Consider the following 19171-nt stretch of genomic DNA (forward strand, 5'->3'; position numbering starts at 1 on the left):
TCGCCAGGTGTTTCATCGGATTTGAGGTGTTACCTCCTTTGACAGTATCACAGTATCAGCTTAAAGCACTTGTTGCAGGCTGCTGAGTTTGCATATTTTGCTGTGAAGTACAGCCAGACTTTTGACCGCTTCGCCTTGGGCATTTTTAATCTGTAGCTCTGCTCTAACGTACCTGGACCCGCCTACTATCCTCGGAAACGTAAAATTATTGGCTAGAAGTGTATCACAGCTCAGGAAAAAAAAAGCACTGAAATAAAGCACCGAAATGTGCGCTGCTTTTCGGTCTGGTTACTACCGTTTATGTCAGAACCGGTGCCATCATGGCACCAGACACCGGTACCCATCCCTAGTCATGAGACATTCTCGCAAAAAAAAATCACAGTTTTAGTAACGCAGTAACGCAGCGTTCCTGCGGGAAAGTAACGGTAATCTAATTACCGTTTTTGCAATAGTAATCCCTTACTCTACTCGTTAGTTGAAAAAAGTAATCCGATTACAGTAACGCATTACAAGTAACGCGTTACTGCCCATCTCTGGAAACGACATGGCTGAAAAAATCGAGTGCAGAAAAGCTATAAGACATACGATGTAAAAATAAAACTCCATGTCTACTACTGCTGACTCATGTTGACACTTCGCTCAAAATGTAAAAGAACCCACCCACCACTTTAATCACATTCTGGATCTTGTTCTGACATATGGCATAGAAACTTAACAGTGTTTCCTGAAAACCTACTTTTGTCTGATAATTCTTAATAACATTTAAAATTACAATAATGGATTATAATGCAGTGGGGAATACATTTCTTTGCAGTATATTTCTTTGTGAAAGTACTTTAGTTAAATTTTAGGATATAATTCCTGCACTTTTATCCTTTAGCTTCAGATCAGAGATACTTTACTACGTGGTATACAGTAACTCTCAAATGCACATTTAAAGCAGATACGTGTCTTTTAGACCTCATTCCTACAAGACTGCTCAAAGAAGTCCTACCATTAATTTTTGCTTCAGTAACTTAGAGGGACTAGAAAGAGTAGACTAGAAAGAGAGAGCAGATTTCTCCTATATTGGCTTATTGGCTCCATGTTATATCCCAGATCTAAAGGAAAATCCTACTCCTCACATATGAGGTCTAGAATAATCAGGCCCTGTGTCCTCTTAATGACCTCATAGTACTGTATCACCCCAATAAGCACTTCGCTTTCAGACTGCTTTACTTGTGGTTCCTACAATATTTACAAGTCGAACTGAAGGCAATGTCTTTAGCTTTCAAGCCTCTCTTCTGACACCCAGTTTGGATTTGGGAAACACATACTATTTTTATATTTAAACATTTAAAAATAATTACAAATTTTATTCTTAAGATTAACCTTAAAATTTTCATTACTTAGTTATGATGCAATAGGCCCAGGCCACTAGATGTTTCCCATGATGCACTGAGTGTTTCTTCTTCACTCACATTTTTTTCACTTACGCTTATCACCAATCTGCATTCAATTATTAGTTATTATGGTCACACTTTCTATTACAGGTAAGGAAGGGTAACAAGACAGAAACAAGAACATAATAATGTGTAATAATTTCTAAATTACTACTACTTACCAAAGTAATCACACTTAATATCCGAGTAATATTGTGCCAGCAATACTGGTTGCAGTTGAGTGATATTATCCAATTATATCAATTTCAGTGTAATAAGGGCCCAAAAACTGGTGGCAATAATGTGTAACCACAGCTTGGTAATAAAGTGGTTATAATAGGTTAACAAGGGAGAAACAAGAATGTAATAATAATTAATTCACAAATTGTAATGTTCATTTTATTTTTTATTGTATTATTATTTTTTAAATAGGACAGTTTGCATCTGTGAAATTGTTGCTCAGTGACCTGCCAGTGATATCATGCTTGCTTTAACACAAATATATTTCAAATTTTTTGAATATCTTCCTGCAGGAGAGACTGGATTTTTGGATGGTTTGAGGTCAACCAGTGATGAAGGCCTATGAAAATCTAAGGTGTTCATAAGTATTATTCTTCAAACCTTAATTATTAGCATTTTGTGTTTATTGTTCATTCCAGACTCAGTTATCCGTACCATGGTATTAAATTCCTGCTTAGAACACAAAACCCTGCGGGAGACAGACACTATCTCTACTTTTAAGATTAGGCTTCAAACTTTCCTTTTTGCTAAAGCATATACATGTAGTTAGGGCTGGATCAGGTGACCCTGGATCCTCCCTTAGTTATGCTGCAATAGACGTAGGCTGCCGGGGATTCCCATGATGCATTGAGTTTTTCCTTTCCAGTCACCTTTCTCACTCACTATGTGTTAACAGACCTCTCTGCATTGAATCATATCTGTTATTAACCTCTGTCTCTCTTCCACAGCATGTCTTTTATCCTGTCTTCCTTCTCTCACCCCAACCAATCACAGCAGATGGCCCCGCCCCTCCCTGAGCCTGGTTCTGCCGGAGGTTTCTTCCTGTTAAAAGGGAGTTTTTCCTTCCCACTGTCGCCAAAGTGCTGCTCATAGGGGGTCATATGATTGTTGGGTTTTTCTCTGTATCTATGAAGCGCCTTGAGGCGACTTTTGTTGTGATTTGGCGCTATATAAATAAAATTGAATTGAATTGAAAAACACCTGCGACAGTTTCTAAGTTTGTATTTAAAAGGTTATTAATATGTTATTAAATAGAGATGGGCAGTTTTGCATTTTGCATTTCTGTTTCCTACTTATTACCACTCAATTACCTGTGGTACCTTCTGTATAATAATTTCTTAATTAAGCACATTACTTTCTTGTTTCTACCTTGTTACCCTACTATTACCAATTCATAACCGAGCTGTAATAGAAAGTGCTATCATTAATATTACTCTCTCTCTTCTACAACGTGTCTTTCTTCTTCCCCTCAGCCCCAACTGGCCGTGGGTGGATGGCTGCCCCTCCCTAAACCTGATTGTTGAGGGTTTCTTTGTATTATTTGGTGTATTTACGTTACTTTGCAAAGTATAAAGCAAACTGTTTTTGTGATTTGGCGCTATATAAATAAATATATAAGTAAAATGGAACTAAACTGAATAAAAGATGCCATGGTGTTTCAGCCATGTCTGTTATTGTTAGGGCTTTCGTTTTGTTCTGTTGACTGAGTTTATGAATATAGTTTCTCGTGCATAGTTCTTACTGCTCCAACGACATTATTCTTCCCAAATATCTTAAAGAGTTCCTGCACGTCTCTCCATTATTATCTATCATTCTTGATATTTATAATTGAGTGATTTGTATATATTTGTGCTATTTCTTTAATTTGTAAACTGTGTAACATATTGTATTATTTAATTAGTTTAGTCTGTTAATGTTACTGTCTTTGAGAAACTGTAACCCACGTAGTTTCCTTAGGGATTAATAAAGTATTCTGATTATCAGTCTCTTTGAGTGTTAATAACACACTGTATGTATAAAACACTGTAACAAGATGATTATAAGATGCAATCAGCACAATTTTACACAAAATTAAGGTGTCGTTAAAGTCCCAGTATTATCAAGTTTAAGCATCTCTTTTTCCAAGCACACCCAACTACTTTACATCACAACAGGTTACTCCAACTACGTTTCCCACAGAAACAATATAAGGAATCTTAACATCTGTCAGTTTCTTCACAGGAAAAAAAATGTGGGCTTGGGGTTGACACAAACTAAAGCAGGACTATGTGCATAGGATGTTCCGAAGACAGCAAGTGCAGTTGTACAGGCCAGGTGCCAGTGCATTGGGAAAAAGTGAACATGCAAAAACAGAAAAGGAGCTCCATCTGGCTGCATGTCAGTGATATTGGAGACTTCAAAGCTAAGTGCAGAATTTGTAAAATGAGGAATGGGACATATACTACAAATTTTTTTCAGAGAGCATTTATTGTAGAATGCCAAGTTTGCAAAATGTTGTCCAGGCCTTAAAGCCAATGTATGTTGTCCCCAGTAGCAGTAAATGCATAAAAATAAGGCTTTATGACAACACTGGATTTAAAAAAAATCATCTAAACACACAAACCATTCATAATTGAATGGTTAGGCTAAAACAGAAAAGCCAGCTCTTCTAAGGATGCCTAGACCAGTGTTTCCCAACTACTGTGCTGCAGCACATAGGTGTGCCGTGAGAAATGATCATGTGTGCCGTGGAAGATTATCTGGTTTCACCTCATTAGTACTCTACGCGATTGGCGTGAGTAACAGGCAGAACAATTACATTCTCTTCCACTAGAGGGCAGTACAAGTACCCGCGCTAGTTAAATGGGTTGCCAACTGCAAGTAAAACAGAAGAAGACGAAGAAGAAATTACATAATAGTCATGCTGTGAGTGAGACATCTATTGCTATTAAGCGCTTCATTAAGTATTTGAAAAGACAAACTAATCCATCTGACCTGGTCCCTGGAGAAAACCCCGACCCAGATGAAGGCCCTAGCATGAGTAGAGGTCAGAAGAAAGCGAAACTAGGGACAAACTGAGCCAATTCTGCTATGCCTGGTGTGCTGGGAAAAATGATCGATATGTGACATTTTTGTTTGGTGGTGTGCTGTGTGATTTTTCTAATGTGAAATCTGTGCCGTGGCTCCAAAAGGTTGGGAAACACTGGCCTAGACAAAAGAGCCAAATCTTTTAAAAGAGCCCAATCTCTATAGAGTAGTGATCCATGGTGCTAATTAGGCTTGAACTGTTTTAATAAATATTAATACAGCCAGCATTTCATCTGCTTAAAAAATCCGCACTGGTTTGGACAATTACAGACCCATTTTGAAACTTCCATCTATTTCTAAAATCCTCAAGAAAGTTGCTGCCTATCAGCTACTTGGACTGGTTGAGGGTAACACTATCTTTGTTCCAATCCGGTCTGCAAAAACTATATTTTTTATCATTTTTCCATATTAATATTTTAATATTATATTTTTACACACTTAGAGAAAGGCGAATATTTTAATTCTGCTCTATTTATTCTCATTACTGGTGATCACGCCATTCATCTTGAAAGATTACAAAACTGGATTAATATTTCTGCAACCGATCCCATCATGCATATCTGACAAACACCTCAGAATGTAATATTACCTAGATGTCGCTGTCATAACTTCAAATATGTGAGATGCCACAGAGCTTAGTCATTGGTCCAGTTCTTCTTTCTTATTCTACACGCTATTGCCAAAAGTATTTACTAATTGGTCTTCACATGCATATGAAGTTGATACTGTCAGCCCAGTCTTAATCCATAGGATTTAATGTGCCCACTCTCTGTAGCTATAACAGCTTAAACTCTTCTGGGAAGGCTTTCCGGAAGGCTTTGGAGTATGTTTATGGGAATATTTGACCATTCTTACAGAACTGCACAATGATATTGGCCAAGAAGCCCTCCCCTACGATCCCACACTATAATCCAGCCTCCACTAAACTGTAACTTTGTCAGCTTGCAGTCAGACAGTACTGTTCTGCTCAGCTTCAGCTACCAACTCCAGACTCATCCTTCGGGTTGCCAGATGGTGAGGCATGATTCATCACTTCTGAGAACACATCTCCACTGCTTTAGAATCCAGTGGTGGTGTGCTTTACACCGCTGTGTCCCTACCTTTGTATTACGTTTTAGATTGTGGCTCCTAAACTTTGAAACAACCTTCCTTGTTGTCAGCAGACTCTGAACGCTTTTAGCAGCTCTTTGAAATAAACCATAAATCTCCCTTCTTTAAATTTAAATCTCCTTTCTTCTCCATTCTGATACTCAGCAGGTGTTTTCATCAGGTCTCTCTAGCAGGTCTGTATGCCTAAATGCAATGAGTTGCTTTCATGTGATTAGCTGATTAGATAGTTGTGTTAATGAGCACAGATGTAACTACAAAGTGGCTGAGTGTGTACCTGTGGTTTAATCACTGCAGACTTCCTCAAAGGGATTGTAAAAGCTCCCATTGTCACTATTGCATTACTGTTTTTCTTTGTTCGCAGGATAGATGCAAAGGGCACAGAAAGCAATCATAATCCCTGATAATGAATAGTGACAAAGGAGGTTGTTGTTTGTGCACTTCAATAATGGGAATGACACAGCATTTTCAATCTTTCTAAACAAGACATTGGAATCCAAGCCACATTTCCCCCGCTCTGCTGGCTCCCAACTGGTAAAAAGGCAACACTGACAAAGACCACAGGAGATAAAATGGAGGCCAGTGTGTGCTAATGTGATGCCTCACGGCTCCATGCAGTGTGCCTGCTTTTTCTCTCCCTCTCTCTCTTTCTTTTTTCTCTCCCCCTCTGAGAATGTGTGTTTGTGTTTGTGTGCATTGGCATTGGAGTCAAGGTCGATGATACACAGTAGGTGCAATGTTTGTTGTGTTCCCTGATTGCCCCTCTCCCAATTAGCCACTTGAGCGGCTGCTGTCCATTTGGATGTGTTGTGTCCAGGAGTGTGTTCGCAGGGCTTGCCATGGTCTAGCTACGACGACTTTAGACCTCATTAACTTCTTGAATGGCAGCCTGACTTTGGCACCTGACTAATGTAGTTTTTTACTGCTCCATAAGTGCACCGCTGTGGGGCAAAAGAACAGATGACCTTCTGCAAAAACATGTCACTATAATCATATACTTTTCTAACGTGCGTTTGTTATGCTGTGTTGGAAGCAGGCCTTCTGGCATGGTATATTACAAAGCATCAGGCCACATTGTCTTAACAGCATTTTGCCCTTGACACCCATAACAACCATCTTCTGTACCCAGCAGTGAACCACCCTTTCTTTTTGGACCATCATCAAACCATGTTTAATTATTCTGAGGAACTCAGAAGGGGACCTTTTTTATGGAAGTCCAATTTAGTCAATGCAACCTAGTATATAACATCTTCTAACCAGTAGCGTTCTATCAGGACCAACAGGGCAAGCAGTGCTTGCTTAGTTAACTCTAAAAACAGACATCACTTAGAGAAATTGCTTCCACTCTGAACCCATTTCTTTCTAAGCTGCGTAGATTGCCATGACCTGGATGAATGAGAACCTTCACATTCATCCATTTTCTTATCACTTTATCTGGGGCCGAGTAGCAGGGAAACAGCCCAAGCAGAGAAACCAGACCTCCCTCATCCTAGCCACCTCCCTCAGCTAACCTGGGAAACACCTCCCCAGGCCAGCCAAGAGATGTAATCTCTACAGCGTGTCCTAGGTCTGCCATCGGGCCTTCTCGCTTCAAATTTTCCAAAACAAAAAACAAACCCCGTTGGATGGACTATGACCTTTTGTGTTACAAAGGGGTTCAAATTTATAATGTTTTTTTAATAATCATAATTTAGTTCATAATTTGTTTGACCAGCTATGAATGCACATAGAGAATGCATAATTTTTTTTTAGTCAGTGTATTATTGCAAGCAAGCTTTCTTTTAGTGTTTCCCAGCGTAGCTATGTTCATTGCTATGCACTATAATTGGAATTCGCACACAATGACACGATGTAGCAAATGAGAAGGAGGCCAATTTCATGACACTAACAAAAGAGCATGATAATTTTTTTGTGCTCAGGTCAGTTAAGCTGAATAAGTGGACAACATTCTATCTTCTCCTTGACTCCCAACTGACACAATGAAAAGGGGAATCTTTCCCAAGGGACAATTAGCAGATTGAGTCTGCTTCGTGAAGTGTATGTGTATCTTTTGCATGGACAGTGTTCCTGCAAGCAAGTGTATGCAGTTCATTAGAGAGATGAGTGGCCTGCAGCAACCGTCGGCAACACACACACACACACACACACACACACACACACACACACACACACACACACACACACACACACACACAAAACTGCTGTAAATATGCGTACATGTTAAAAAACGTTTGGGCTCAGTAGTGTGGAGATGCTTTTTTTGCTGTTTGTCAGTGATTTGTCAGTGATGTTAGTGCCAAATGAGGTTTACCTACAAAGATGCAGCAGTTGAATGTAAGAGCATTTACTCACGTAATATACATGTACATGTACAATGGTACTGTCCTTGATTTAACTGATTATTAAGTACATTTGAAATATGCAGTGTAATTCCTATTTAATAATGCCCTCATCTTTACCTATAACCAGGGATGGCAAGAACAAATTGCAACATATGATGATTATATTCAACGTGATGCACTACTGTCAATTAAACATGCCAACAATATGAAGTTATTTAAGTTGGTCAACCTTAAAAATAAGGCAAATGTACAGTAAAGTAGTAGTGGTAGTAATATGAATGAAATCATCATAGGATGGAGGGAGCATGGTACTGCACATAGTCGTCAATTTGATTGTGGTGGATTTTTAGTCTGGACTATATTGTTGTTAATTCTTAAATGTAGTGTTTTTTTCTGAATAGGGATAAATTGAGTACAGAATTTAGACTATCACAGAGGAACTAAAATCAGAATTAGTTTTAAAGTTTCAGGTTGAATTTTTTATTTAAAAAATTTTTTCTTTAGAGGCAGTAAAAAACTCTCATTAAATACTGCCCAACCAAAATTTACATTCAGTTTTTCCTGGATAAATACAGAAATATTTTAAAAACTCTTAAATACGCTGTCACAAATAAGGTATGTGCAGTCTACTAAATAGACTATTTGTACTACAAACTGAAAAAATCTTCAGCAATTAAAAACTTATCTTCATCATTGCTTAAACAGAGCATAATGCTCAGAAGGTCTAATCCATGTGTGTATTTAATGTGTGTAATTAAGGATGTTCCCTTAGATTACACCCTTCAGACCTCCAGCCCTAGCAAAATCACTTCATCAGTCAAAGACCACTACTCCAGGGTCCATACTGACATCTGAATATACTTTTTTGAATAGCCATACACTCACAGTCCATCCTCAGAAAGTCATTGAGCAGCTGGAAGAGAGGGAAACTGTCCCAGCTGTCAGGTGGCTGAACTTCAAGAGCTGCATCCATCTCGGTCGAATAGAGACACATGAAGGTCTCAGCATGTTCCACCATCAGATCTGACCACCATGCAAAGGCCTTCAGATGGAAAGAGGGGAAGAGAGCGGGGAAAAAAGTCAGAGGTAAGTATGGAGCTGAGAGTGTAAGAAGACAGTTAACGCAGTATGAGCGTCCCCACTGGACACATCTTTGAGAATTTGGAGATTTATTTCATCTTTAGCCTCTACAGGAAATGAGATTCAAAGGCTCTCACACACTTTTCATCATATGAAATCAAGTTGTTGCCTCAATGACTTTACTGCACAATCTCTGGGGAGGGATTCTTCACCACTCGGAACAGAAACACCAAGATGGAAAAAAAATCACATGCTTTCTGTTGTCCCACAGAAGAAACAGCAGCAGCTCCTTGACAGACTTGGCAGGGATGTACTTAAACACTCACCCGCAGCTTCTTCAGCAAGTCAATCAGAAGAAAGGAGCTGGAGGAGGAGGGAGGAGGGACCCTGAGGATCCAAACTGTTTGTCTATTCACACCAAGCTTTTAACACTGTCATTTGAATGTACCCTCTAGTACTGGAAGTGGTGTGGGAGGGTGGTATACTGGGAGCAGTTAGCAGCGGATGAATCACATTCAGTTAGTGCCAGTCATTGTTTTTGTAATCATCAGTCTTGTTATTACAATAAAAAACATTCCCCTGCAAATTTTGCAAGCTTACTCACTTATAAAGAAATGCACAGTCTCTAATTTTGTTTGTTTCATTTTAATGAGGAGAGACAGATTACCAACCAGAAATACTACGAAATAAAAAAATCATTTGCATCTCATTGAGCCAAGTAAGTGTTTGATTCCCAACAAAACATAACATAGTAATTGGTGGAGAAACTTGGCAAGCACAGTGGTAGGACATTTACTGTAGTTGGTCACCAAGAGGGGATTTTGACCCACTCCTCTTTGAAGAAACTCTCTAAATCCTTTAGGTTTCTGGGCTGCTGCATGGGAACTCAAAGCTTAAGATCCCTCCACAAATGTCCTACAGGAGGTCCTCCAAGACGTTTCATGCCCCCATCCATTGGCCCCTCAAACTTAAAAACGAACCTGGTGGGCCCCCACCTTTCTCATGATCATCCTCAACTAATGAGGCAAGATCTTGCATGAAGCTGATCATTTCATATTTTTGTCATTTCCAGATAATTGTACCAAAAGTTGTCACTTTCTCACCAAGCTTCTGCTGATGCCTCGTGCAGGTCTACAGTCTTGTTTCAAACAAACTGCCTTGGCTGCTCCAAAATGCCTTGTGTAGATGAGCTAGTGAAACAAACTGATGAGCCTTTGTATCTTGTGATACAACATAGATACTCTTCACTACACAAGGTTGTAATCATCGATATCCTCCCATCCGTCCACTGCTAGAAATTTCTTTTTGAACAAATCCACTCTTTCACATTTGCATGTTTTTTTCCTTCTGTCCAGATGCAGCATTGTGCACCATCCTTTCAATTCAATTCAATTTTATTTACATAGCGCCAAATCACAATAACACATTGTACAGTAGATCGTACAATAATACATACAGAGAAAAACTCAACAATCATATGACCCCCTATGAGCAGCACTTTGGTGACAGTGGGAAGGAAAAACTCCCTTTTAACAGGAAGAAACCTCCAGCAGAACCAGGCTCAGGGAGGGGCGGGGCCATCTGCTGCGGCCTTTTACTTATAACCACATGTTAGCACAGTGTTTATGTGCTAATAGAGAAATAATTTCCTTGTAACTAAAACAGATTCTGAAGAAGAATGTAAGCATCTACCCAAGGCATTTTGTGGAGGGTATATAACAGCTGTGGCAGTTTGTTTGAAACAACTGCAATCTCCACATTTCAACTATTTCAACTATTTCATCTATTATATCATTTCAACTTTTTTCACAAAATAGTAAAAAAAAAAACTGTTGCAGTTTTACAATGATTTTTATAACTTAATTCCAGTTATTAGGATTAGAGTGCAAAGTCTAAGTCAAGTTATAGCTGGTGATTACATGAGAGGAAAACCAACCCTAATTCCAAAGCAAGGGTGCTGTGTAACATATATTAGTAAAAACAGAATGCAACAATCTTCAATGTCATAAACTTATATTTTATCCACAAAATAACATGGAAAACATATCAAATCAACATGTCTCAAAAAAGCTGGGAGACAGGCGTATTTATCACTTTAGCTTCCCATCTCCTTTTAACAACAGTCAGTAAACATCTGGGACCTCAAGAGACAGATTTCGGGACTTTTGGGAGGGGAATGTTACGCCATTCTTGTCTGATAAGATGCTAGGGAGCATATGGCAGCGAAAACATATAAACTAACAAACAAGCAAAAAGTTCCTGACTTTAACTGATTTAATTATATGTACATTTTTCATATAATAGTAAAAAGTACAATGTGAAATGTTACATTTATTATAATCTGGCCAAATTAAATGTACTTGACTGGTATATATTCAGTTTAAACCAAGTACACTTTTCTTAATGATTCATTATTTAAATCAATTCACTTTGCTTGGTGTTTATTGAGGGTAAAGAATCAGTTTTTGAGTGACCGCTATACACTGTGGATATACCTTCAGCATTGATGTCCAAGCGGCTGTTGCCATGGGCAATAATCTACTCCCATACCATCAGAGATGCAGACTTTTGAACTCCTCACATATAATAAGCCATTTGGTCCGTGTGCTATTTTTTCCAAGAGGTTGAGGTGCCCACATTTGATGCGTCTGACCACAGAATAGTTTTCCAGTTTGCTTTAGTCCATTTTAAATGAGCTCAGGCCCAGAGACTTCCTGAATCACTTTATTTCTGAAAGTGCTGCCTGAGACCTGAAGGCCATTGTTAGCCAATACTGATTTTTGGCCTTAAGCCTCTAAATGTTTTAATGTTACTGTATATTCAACATTCTCACAATTTAGAGTATTATATTTTAAATTTACATTTGACACAGTATCCTAAATTTTGAAGAATTAGGGTTGTACATGGATAAACCAGGATCAAAAACTCAAGAGAAAATAAACTGTAACAGAATATTTCAACACGTTTGGGCTGGAGTCGTGTACACTGGTTTAAAGTTTCACTGGAGCAGCAGGGAAAGGAATTTTGCTGAAATGCAAGGGGCATGGTCATAGTGTGAAAGATGGCTCATATCCTCCATTATGTGTGCTGAAAGGTCCAAAGCAAATTTGTTTAAAAAAGGAAGGATGAGAAACACCCTCACCAAACTTACTTGGTGGATTTACTGAAAAGAACATGTACATCTCCATGATGGATGAATTACTGAGTAGGATAAGTAAATGTCAATGACTAAACACAATAAACATGCTGTTATATTCTGGGATGATTTGTGGTAGGCTCTTAGAAAGCAAAGTACATCGTTAGAATATAGGAAAATCTGTTTTTCCCCTTGCTTTCTCCAAAAATACTAGCTTAATGCTTTGGACAAATAAACACACTGCCTAAGTACTTGTGTCTGCTCTTCAATAATGAAGGCAAAACTGTTGCAAGCTTCGAATCTAACGAGCACCTCTCCAAGTACTTGAATGGCAGTGACAACAAGCTGAAATGGGTTTGTGTCATTGTTGAAAAAGGAAATATTAATATTCCTCAACAACAATAGCTGTGTCAATAAGTGCATGCACAGGTTCTACGGGTATATTGAGGGTAGGGTAGGGAATGGGGTATATGGCACCAAGACAATCACATACCTCTTTTCCCTGTTCAAACAATTCCCCGCAAAACAAATAAGTGATTGGAATAAAAAGTAGAGAAGCAGTAAGTCAGCTTTGTTTTAGTTACAGAAAAGTGACAAAAATGTAGCTAAACAGCACAGCATACACAGCAGAGCAAAGCGTTTCCCCTGCTTTTATAAACCTACTTGCACTTTAGAATATGTACTTTGTGTCCTATTGTGGAGATAACATGGAGTATGATAGTTTAACGCAGGTAGGTAGCAGTGAGAAGCTTTGTATTTATCATTCAAGTAAAGTTATACAACTACCTAACTTCAGTCTGCAACGAGACAAAAAAACGTGTTCAGTTTATCTTTGAAAACAAATGTTGAGGTGCTCTGTAGACCTTTTTATTTTAACATTGCATTGGAGACAAATATGTAGAACGTCTACAATGGAGTAGGGACATGGTGTGGCTATATGCATATGTACCAGCACACTGACCTCAGCATGATGTTCCTCATTCTGCTGAAGCACCTCAATCACCAGCTCAGCCAAACGGATCGTGTCCTCCAGTTTTTTGGCAGGGGTGGCAAGCCTTCCCACATTTTCTGAAGCACAAAGGTCAAAGATCAGTGTGGATACCCTCTAGGTGTGATCACAATCTGTTCTTAATTTCACAAGCCTCTATCCATGCAACCCAAAGTGTATGACACTAGGCAGTGCTATAACAGAGCTTTTCCATATTTACTGATAGTAAATCAGCTTTATTCTTAATCAAAGCTATAAATGAAAGTAGAAGTTTGATTAATAACTTATATGAGAAATGGGTCCCCAATAGGAAGGACTTTTGTCCAATTGATCTTCCTGACTTATCTTCAGTACTTACTTTCTCCCAACCATATCATCTGCCCCATTCCTATAAGACTGCTCAAAGACGTCCTACTCTTAATTAATGCTTCAATCTTAAATATGATCAGAAATCATTCCTGCCTGTGGCCGTCTCCCTGTACAATTCCTCCATCCACTACACTGTAAACACTGCAATAGTTACATCCTTTCTGCACACACTCTTACTTACTTGGTAATATTGCTGTCAATTTCCGTGATATTTATTTCTAATTATATCTGCCAACCCTGGATATTTATTATTTGGTGATTTGTATACGTTGTGCTATTCCTTATATCTTAACATATTGTCTTGTTAAATAGGTTGGTCTATTTTTGTTAATGTTACTGTACTGGAGCAACTGTAATAGCTCACATAAGTTCCCTAGGGATTAATAAAGTATGCTGATTCTGATATTAACGGGCTGTTTACCAAGGGCCTTTAGGCTAGCAGTACTACTTTTAAGATTAGGCTTAAAACGTTCCTTTTTGACAAAGCGCATTGCAAGGGCTAGATCAGGTGACCCTGAATCATCACATCATGGGAGTCCCCCAGGAGCCTAGGCCTCTTGCACTATAATTGATTGTTTCCTACTTCACCTTTTTCCCCACTTACCATGTGTTTATACACCACACATCATTTAATCAATAGTTGTTATTAACCTCTGGCTCTTTTCCACAGCGTGTTTTCGTTCTATCTCCACTTAACAATATCCAGTTGTTGTAGATGGCTACCCCTCCATGACCCTGTCTACTTCCTGTTAAGAGGGAGTTTTTCCTTCCCACTGTCACCAAAGTACTTGCTCATATGGGGTCATCAGATTGTTGGGCTTTCACTGTATTTTTGTAATGTCTTTACTTTAGAATATAAAGAGTCTTGAGGGAACTGTTGTTATGATTTGGCACTATATCACTAAAAATGAAGTTGAATAATAGCTTTGTAGGAATAAATATTAGGAAGCTGCAGGCATTGGCACCATGACGTGGCACTGAAGAATATTACAGTGAATAAATTATTCAATTTAATTACAGCACATCAACTATATTGTTTTTTTCCCGGTGTTGTTTTTGAAATCTTTGCATTTATCATTTCATTTTTTATTTTTATTTTTTGCAATGCAAGTTATGCAATTTATTTATTCAATAATTTTAAAGACTTGTGTATACTTCCATAGACAGCCATTTGTACACGCACGGCCAAAGTTTCATAGTTTCAAATTGTCATTTGTTCCAGTAAGAAAAAATTCAGGTACCAAAAATCAGATTTTTGAGTGTAATGTTTGTATGTCCAATTTATGCACAAATCTGTGCATAAATTGGACATACGCTCTATAAGTTCAGGACAGCCATTGTCTGATGCATGAGCCAGTTTCAGCCAAGCCTTAGTTCTTATGTCGTCACTCCTATATAAACACTATGGAAAGCTGCTCCTTTCTGACTTTCTCTTTGTACAAAATTGTTTACGTTTCTTAAGTCAGACTTTCTCGCAGATTGCATGCAGATTGCGCACACCTACTGGTTCAGAATAATTATGATTTACAAACATATGAAAAACAGAAATAGTCACATGCTTCATAAATGAAATAACTTTGCATACACAATTGTTTTTACACAGGGTAAGAACAGTTCCACAGACATATTGGTAAATAAAGTCCAATGATCCCAAACACACCAACAGAATGGCTGAAAAAGAAAAGAACACAGATAAAGGGATGGCACAGTCAAAAGTCCAGACCTCAGCCTATTTGAAATGCTGTGGTGGGAACTGAAGAGAGCTTTAACAAATGCCCAAAAACCTCAATGAACTGAAGTGATATTGTACAGATGAGTGGACCAAGGCAATGTGAGGGACTATTAAATTAACACAGAGAAGAATTTGTTGCTAAAGGTTGTTCTAAAAGCTGAAGGATTAGGTGCACTTCTTCACAGATTGATTCTTCATTTTGGCTTTATTCTTCTTAAATAGTGAAATGGTTTCATACCTGCGGTTAGATTAAGGACAAGATCTTTTTAAGATCTTTTTTAAATGATGCCCTGATATGGAAAACATTTTTCGACATGATTGTACGTTATCTTCTAAGAACAAAGTTTTTAATTGACATCTTCTTACTTTATTCTTAGCCCTGTTTATTTTTTTCAGTCTTGTGTAAAGTACGGCTGTTTCAAGATATAAAATAGTCTTTCAAATATAACACACACCACAACCTCGATAACCTTTATCCTCATGGAGCTAAACAAACCTACAATTGTGTATAACCAAACCCATCTTCCTACATGGAGAAACCAATAAAACCCAGGCTTACTGCTGTGGAGTGTCTCATCAACGAAGCTGCATTAAAAGATCAGCTTGTGCACCCAGTCTGAAACAATGTGTTTACCACCTTGTTCTTTACCACCAACATTAAATAGGTCTTTATTAGCTATACTTTTGTTACTTTCTGCACATTTGATTCTTGTTTCCCAGCCTCCTGCTTTATGCCTGTGTGTTGTTTCCCAAAATATTTGCTGGCTTTTTGTTAAAGAGACTGAAGAGCACAGCTGGCTTAACTCATTAACCCCTTATAGCCTGAAATACAAAATCATTGCAAGAAATTTCTTTTTCTAAATGGAGAGTTTATTGTTAAAAAAAAAATCTCCATGTATGACTTTTAATTTGTATCGTATTTGCTATATCTGCCTTTTTTTTAAAATGCTTATAAATGTATTGTGCAATTTATTTTGATTTTTCAGGAGGGAAAGAAATCATACTGGTGATGTAATAGAAGTCTAAAAAAAAAACCAAAACCCTGAATCTATCGAATATTATGGAGTTAAGGGGTTAAATCCAAACAGAAAACTGCTACAACAACAATAACAAGGCCGTCCCAGTAGCCCACCTCTCTGCCCACGCTCCATCAAATCCCTCTGTCTCTCCCTGGATTGCTGCTTGCCAATCCAATGCCCCTAAAAGTCATCTACTCTGGAAAATAACTAGGAAGACTTCAGAAACACATCAGCACACACTTGTGTGCTTAAATCTTGCAATCCTAAACTTCACTTCATTAACTTCCTTTCTCTTCTCCTGCAGACCTCCTTGCTTCCAACCAGTTGAGATTATTCATCCTAAGCCATTAACCAATCTTTGATCGTCAGTGGTTTTAGTCCTCTCAGTCCGCTGCTGTTGCTGCTGCACATCCTCAGTAACATCTCTTAATTAAATCAAAACCAGAAATCCACAGCATCTTGACCAGTGTTAGCTTCCAGTCTTTTCTTCTGTAGACCTCTCTCCTCTGCACTGGTTGGCATTATTCCATCTAAAGTTGGTTAATAACATCATTATAATTAAATGTCATGTTTATTCCCTTAACTTTCTTTTAAAACAGTCATCGGGTTGTTTGTAAAAAAAAAATTAAAACGGACTTTTGCGAGATCTCGCAAAAGTCCGTTTTAATTCTTTTTTCTCCCATGTCCCCTGCGGGGCTCCGTATGTTTGAGTGCTGCTCATTTTAAAACATTTTGTCAAAGGCATCTTTGTGAGAAACATTGTCATTTATTTTAACTAATTAAATTGTTTTCAAGGAAATCGTAAATGTTTAGCATATAGAAATAGAAGATATGGTACACTCAGTACTGTAATTCTGCTGAGAACATACACATGACACAGAAAGTGCTTTAACTTGAAAATGTCACCGACTCCACTCAGACCACGTGCTGGTAGAGTTGTGGCTCAGTGATGAACAACACAGCAAGCTGATGAGAGAGCATTTGTATAACAGCAGACTAACATGGCTGAGTCTGCAGAACACCAGTTTTATTAACATATTCTGGGTCGCATACTTTCACTGTAATGAAAATGATGTGCGACAGCTGAACAACAAGCACTCAGATGACTTGTGTTGAGTTTTCACTTCTAAAGTATAAACGTCAGTCCAGCCCAAATAAATGGGTAGGACTGCGTCAGGATACTGGTCCATACTGGTCTGTCGAGGTCTGGGATAAGAATGACAATGCTGTTGGATAAAAGGGTGCCAGTGGAAACTGTGCTACTGTTGACTAAGAACAAAGGAAGGGGGAAGCCATGTTTGCATGTTTAGAATCAGCAAGAGAAAAGGAAAGGTGGGAGTTTGAAGGTAATAATAGGCGCTTCACATCTAGGGACTATGACTGGCAAAGGGAAGAGCTGGCTGATATATTGGAGAGAACAACAATAGACATATTGTGTGTGCTGGAGGTTGGGTGGAATGCCAGGAGCACTGGAGATGGTTTCAAACTGTTCTATTATAGGAACCAAAATTGAGTATGAGTAATGTTGAAGCAAGAGTATGTGGAGAGTGTTGTGGAGGAGAAGAGAATGTCAGAAAGGATCATGAGTTTGAAGCTGGGAATCAAAGGGGTAATGTTGAATACTGTCAGCCCACAAGTTGGATGTCAAAAGAGAGAGAGGAATTCTGGAGTATGTTGAATGAAGTGGTAGAGCATGTTCTCAGGGGGAAAAGATTGGTGATTGGAGTAGATTTTAATCGACATTTGGGTGAAGGGAACAGAGGTGATGAGAATCTGTTGGGTAACTATTGTGTTAAGGGGAGCAATGCAGAAAGACAAACGGTAATGGATTTTGCCAAAAGGATGGAAATGGCTTTGATGAACACGTACTGCAGGATAGAGAAAAAACATTGGATGCTATTCTAGGTATTAAAGGGAAAGTGAGGATGAACCAACAATGTGGAATTTGAAGAAGGAAGAGCGTTGTGCAGAGTTCAAGGAGTTGAAAAAGGCTCTGGGTAGTAGGGAAGAGTTACCAGATGACTGGTACAGCTGAACCGGTGAGGGAAACTGCCAAAAGGTGTTGGGTGTATCCTCTGGAAAGAGAAGTGCAGTAAAGTATTCAAAGGAGGACGTTAGCAATGAAAAGGTGGGGGCGTCAAAGAAAAGGGTATATAATGAGTTGTTTGTGAGGCCAAACACTAAGGAAAAAGGGCTATCATCAATTGATTAGGCAGAGAGATTGAGGTGGAAAGGATGTGCAGGTGGTCAGGGTGGTTAATGACAGACATGGATGTATACTAATGAGTAAAAAGAGTGTGTTAAAGATGGAAGGAGCACTTTGAGGAGCCGATGAATGTAGAAAATGAGAGCAGAGAACAGATGGAGGACAGCTAGTGAATCAGGAAGTGCAGAAGATTAGCAAGAAGGAAGTGAAGGTGGCTGTGAAGAGGATGAAGGATGGAAAAGTGGCTGACGGATGACATATATGGATATTTTGGAGAGGGGCAGTGGACTGCTTAACCATATTGTTTAAAACATCTTGTAGGGTGACAAGATGCCTGAGGAATGGAGGAGAAATGTACTGACACTGTTGGAAAGGCTGTCAGCTGTGTGGGGGGGGCCCCCTTGTGGCAAGAGAGCACAGTTGCACTATTGAGCACATGTTCCAGTTATCAGAGTTGGAGCTAGCACATAGCAAGAGCCGCCTGGCAGACTGACTCTGCAGGGCATGTCTACACACGGTGTGAGTTGTGTGCGTCGCTAAAGAACTGTGAGTAGACGTGGAGCCATGCCTGAAAAGGACAGTTTTAGTCTTTTATGCCAATTAGACATTTAGTGGATGTAGAAGTGCAATGTGTATCGACCTGTTCGCTATGTGGCTAGTTCATGCTACTAATGCTACCTGTTA

At 38.8% G+C, this 19171-nt stretch overlaps 1 protein-coding gene across 1 annotated transcript in view; it reads right to left on the reverse strand.

The window, feature by feature from the left end:
- Window positions 1–19171, reverse strand: part of LOC102215427 (calcium-dependent secretion activator 1-like) — a 212684-nt gene that overhangs the window by 107604 nt on the left and 85909 nt on the right. Inside the window, exons 9-11 of the mRNA XM_013915623.1 lie at window positions 13135–13241; window positions 12667–12675; window positions 8843–8999 (exon numbers count right to left, since the gene is read on the reverse strand). Coding sequence (XP_013771077.1) covers window positions 8843–8999; window positions 12667–12675; window positions 13135–13241 — 273 coding nt within the window. The remainder of the gene's footprint in view (window positions 1–8842; window positions 9000–12666; window positions 12676–13134; window positions 13242–19171) is intronic.

The sequence above is a fragment of the Pundamilia nyererei genome, unplaced genomic scaffold, assembly GCF_000239375.1.
Source record: "Pundamilia nyererei isolate P.nyererei 1_Seehausen unplaced genomic scaffold, PunNye1.0 scaffold00333, whole genome shotgun sequence".
Lineage (NCBI taxonomy): Eukaryota > Metazoa > Chordata > Actinopteri > Cichliformes > Cichlidae > Pundamilia > Pundamilia nyererei.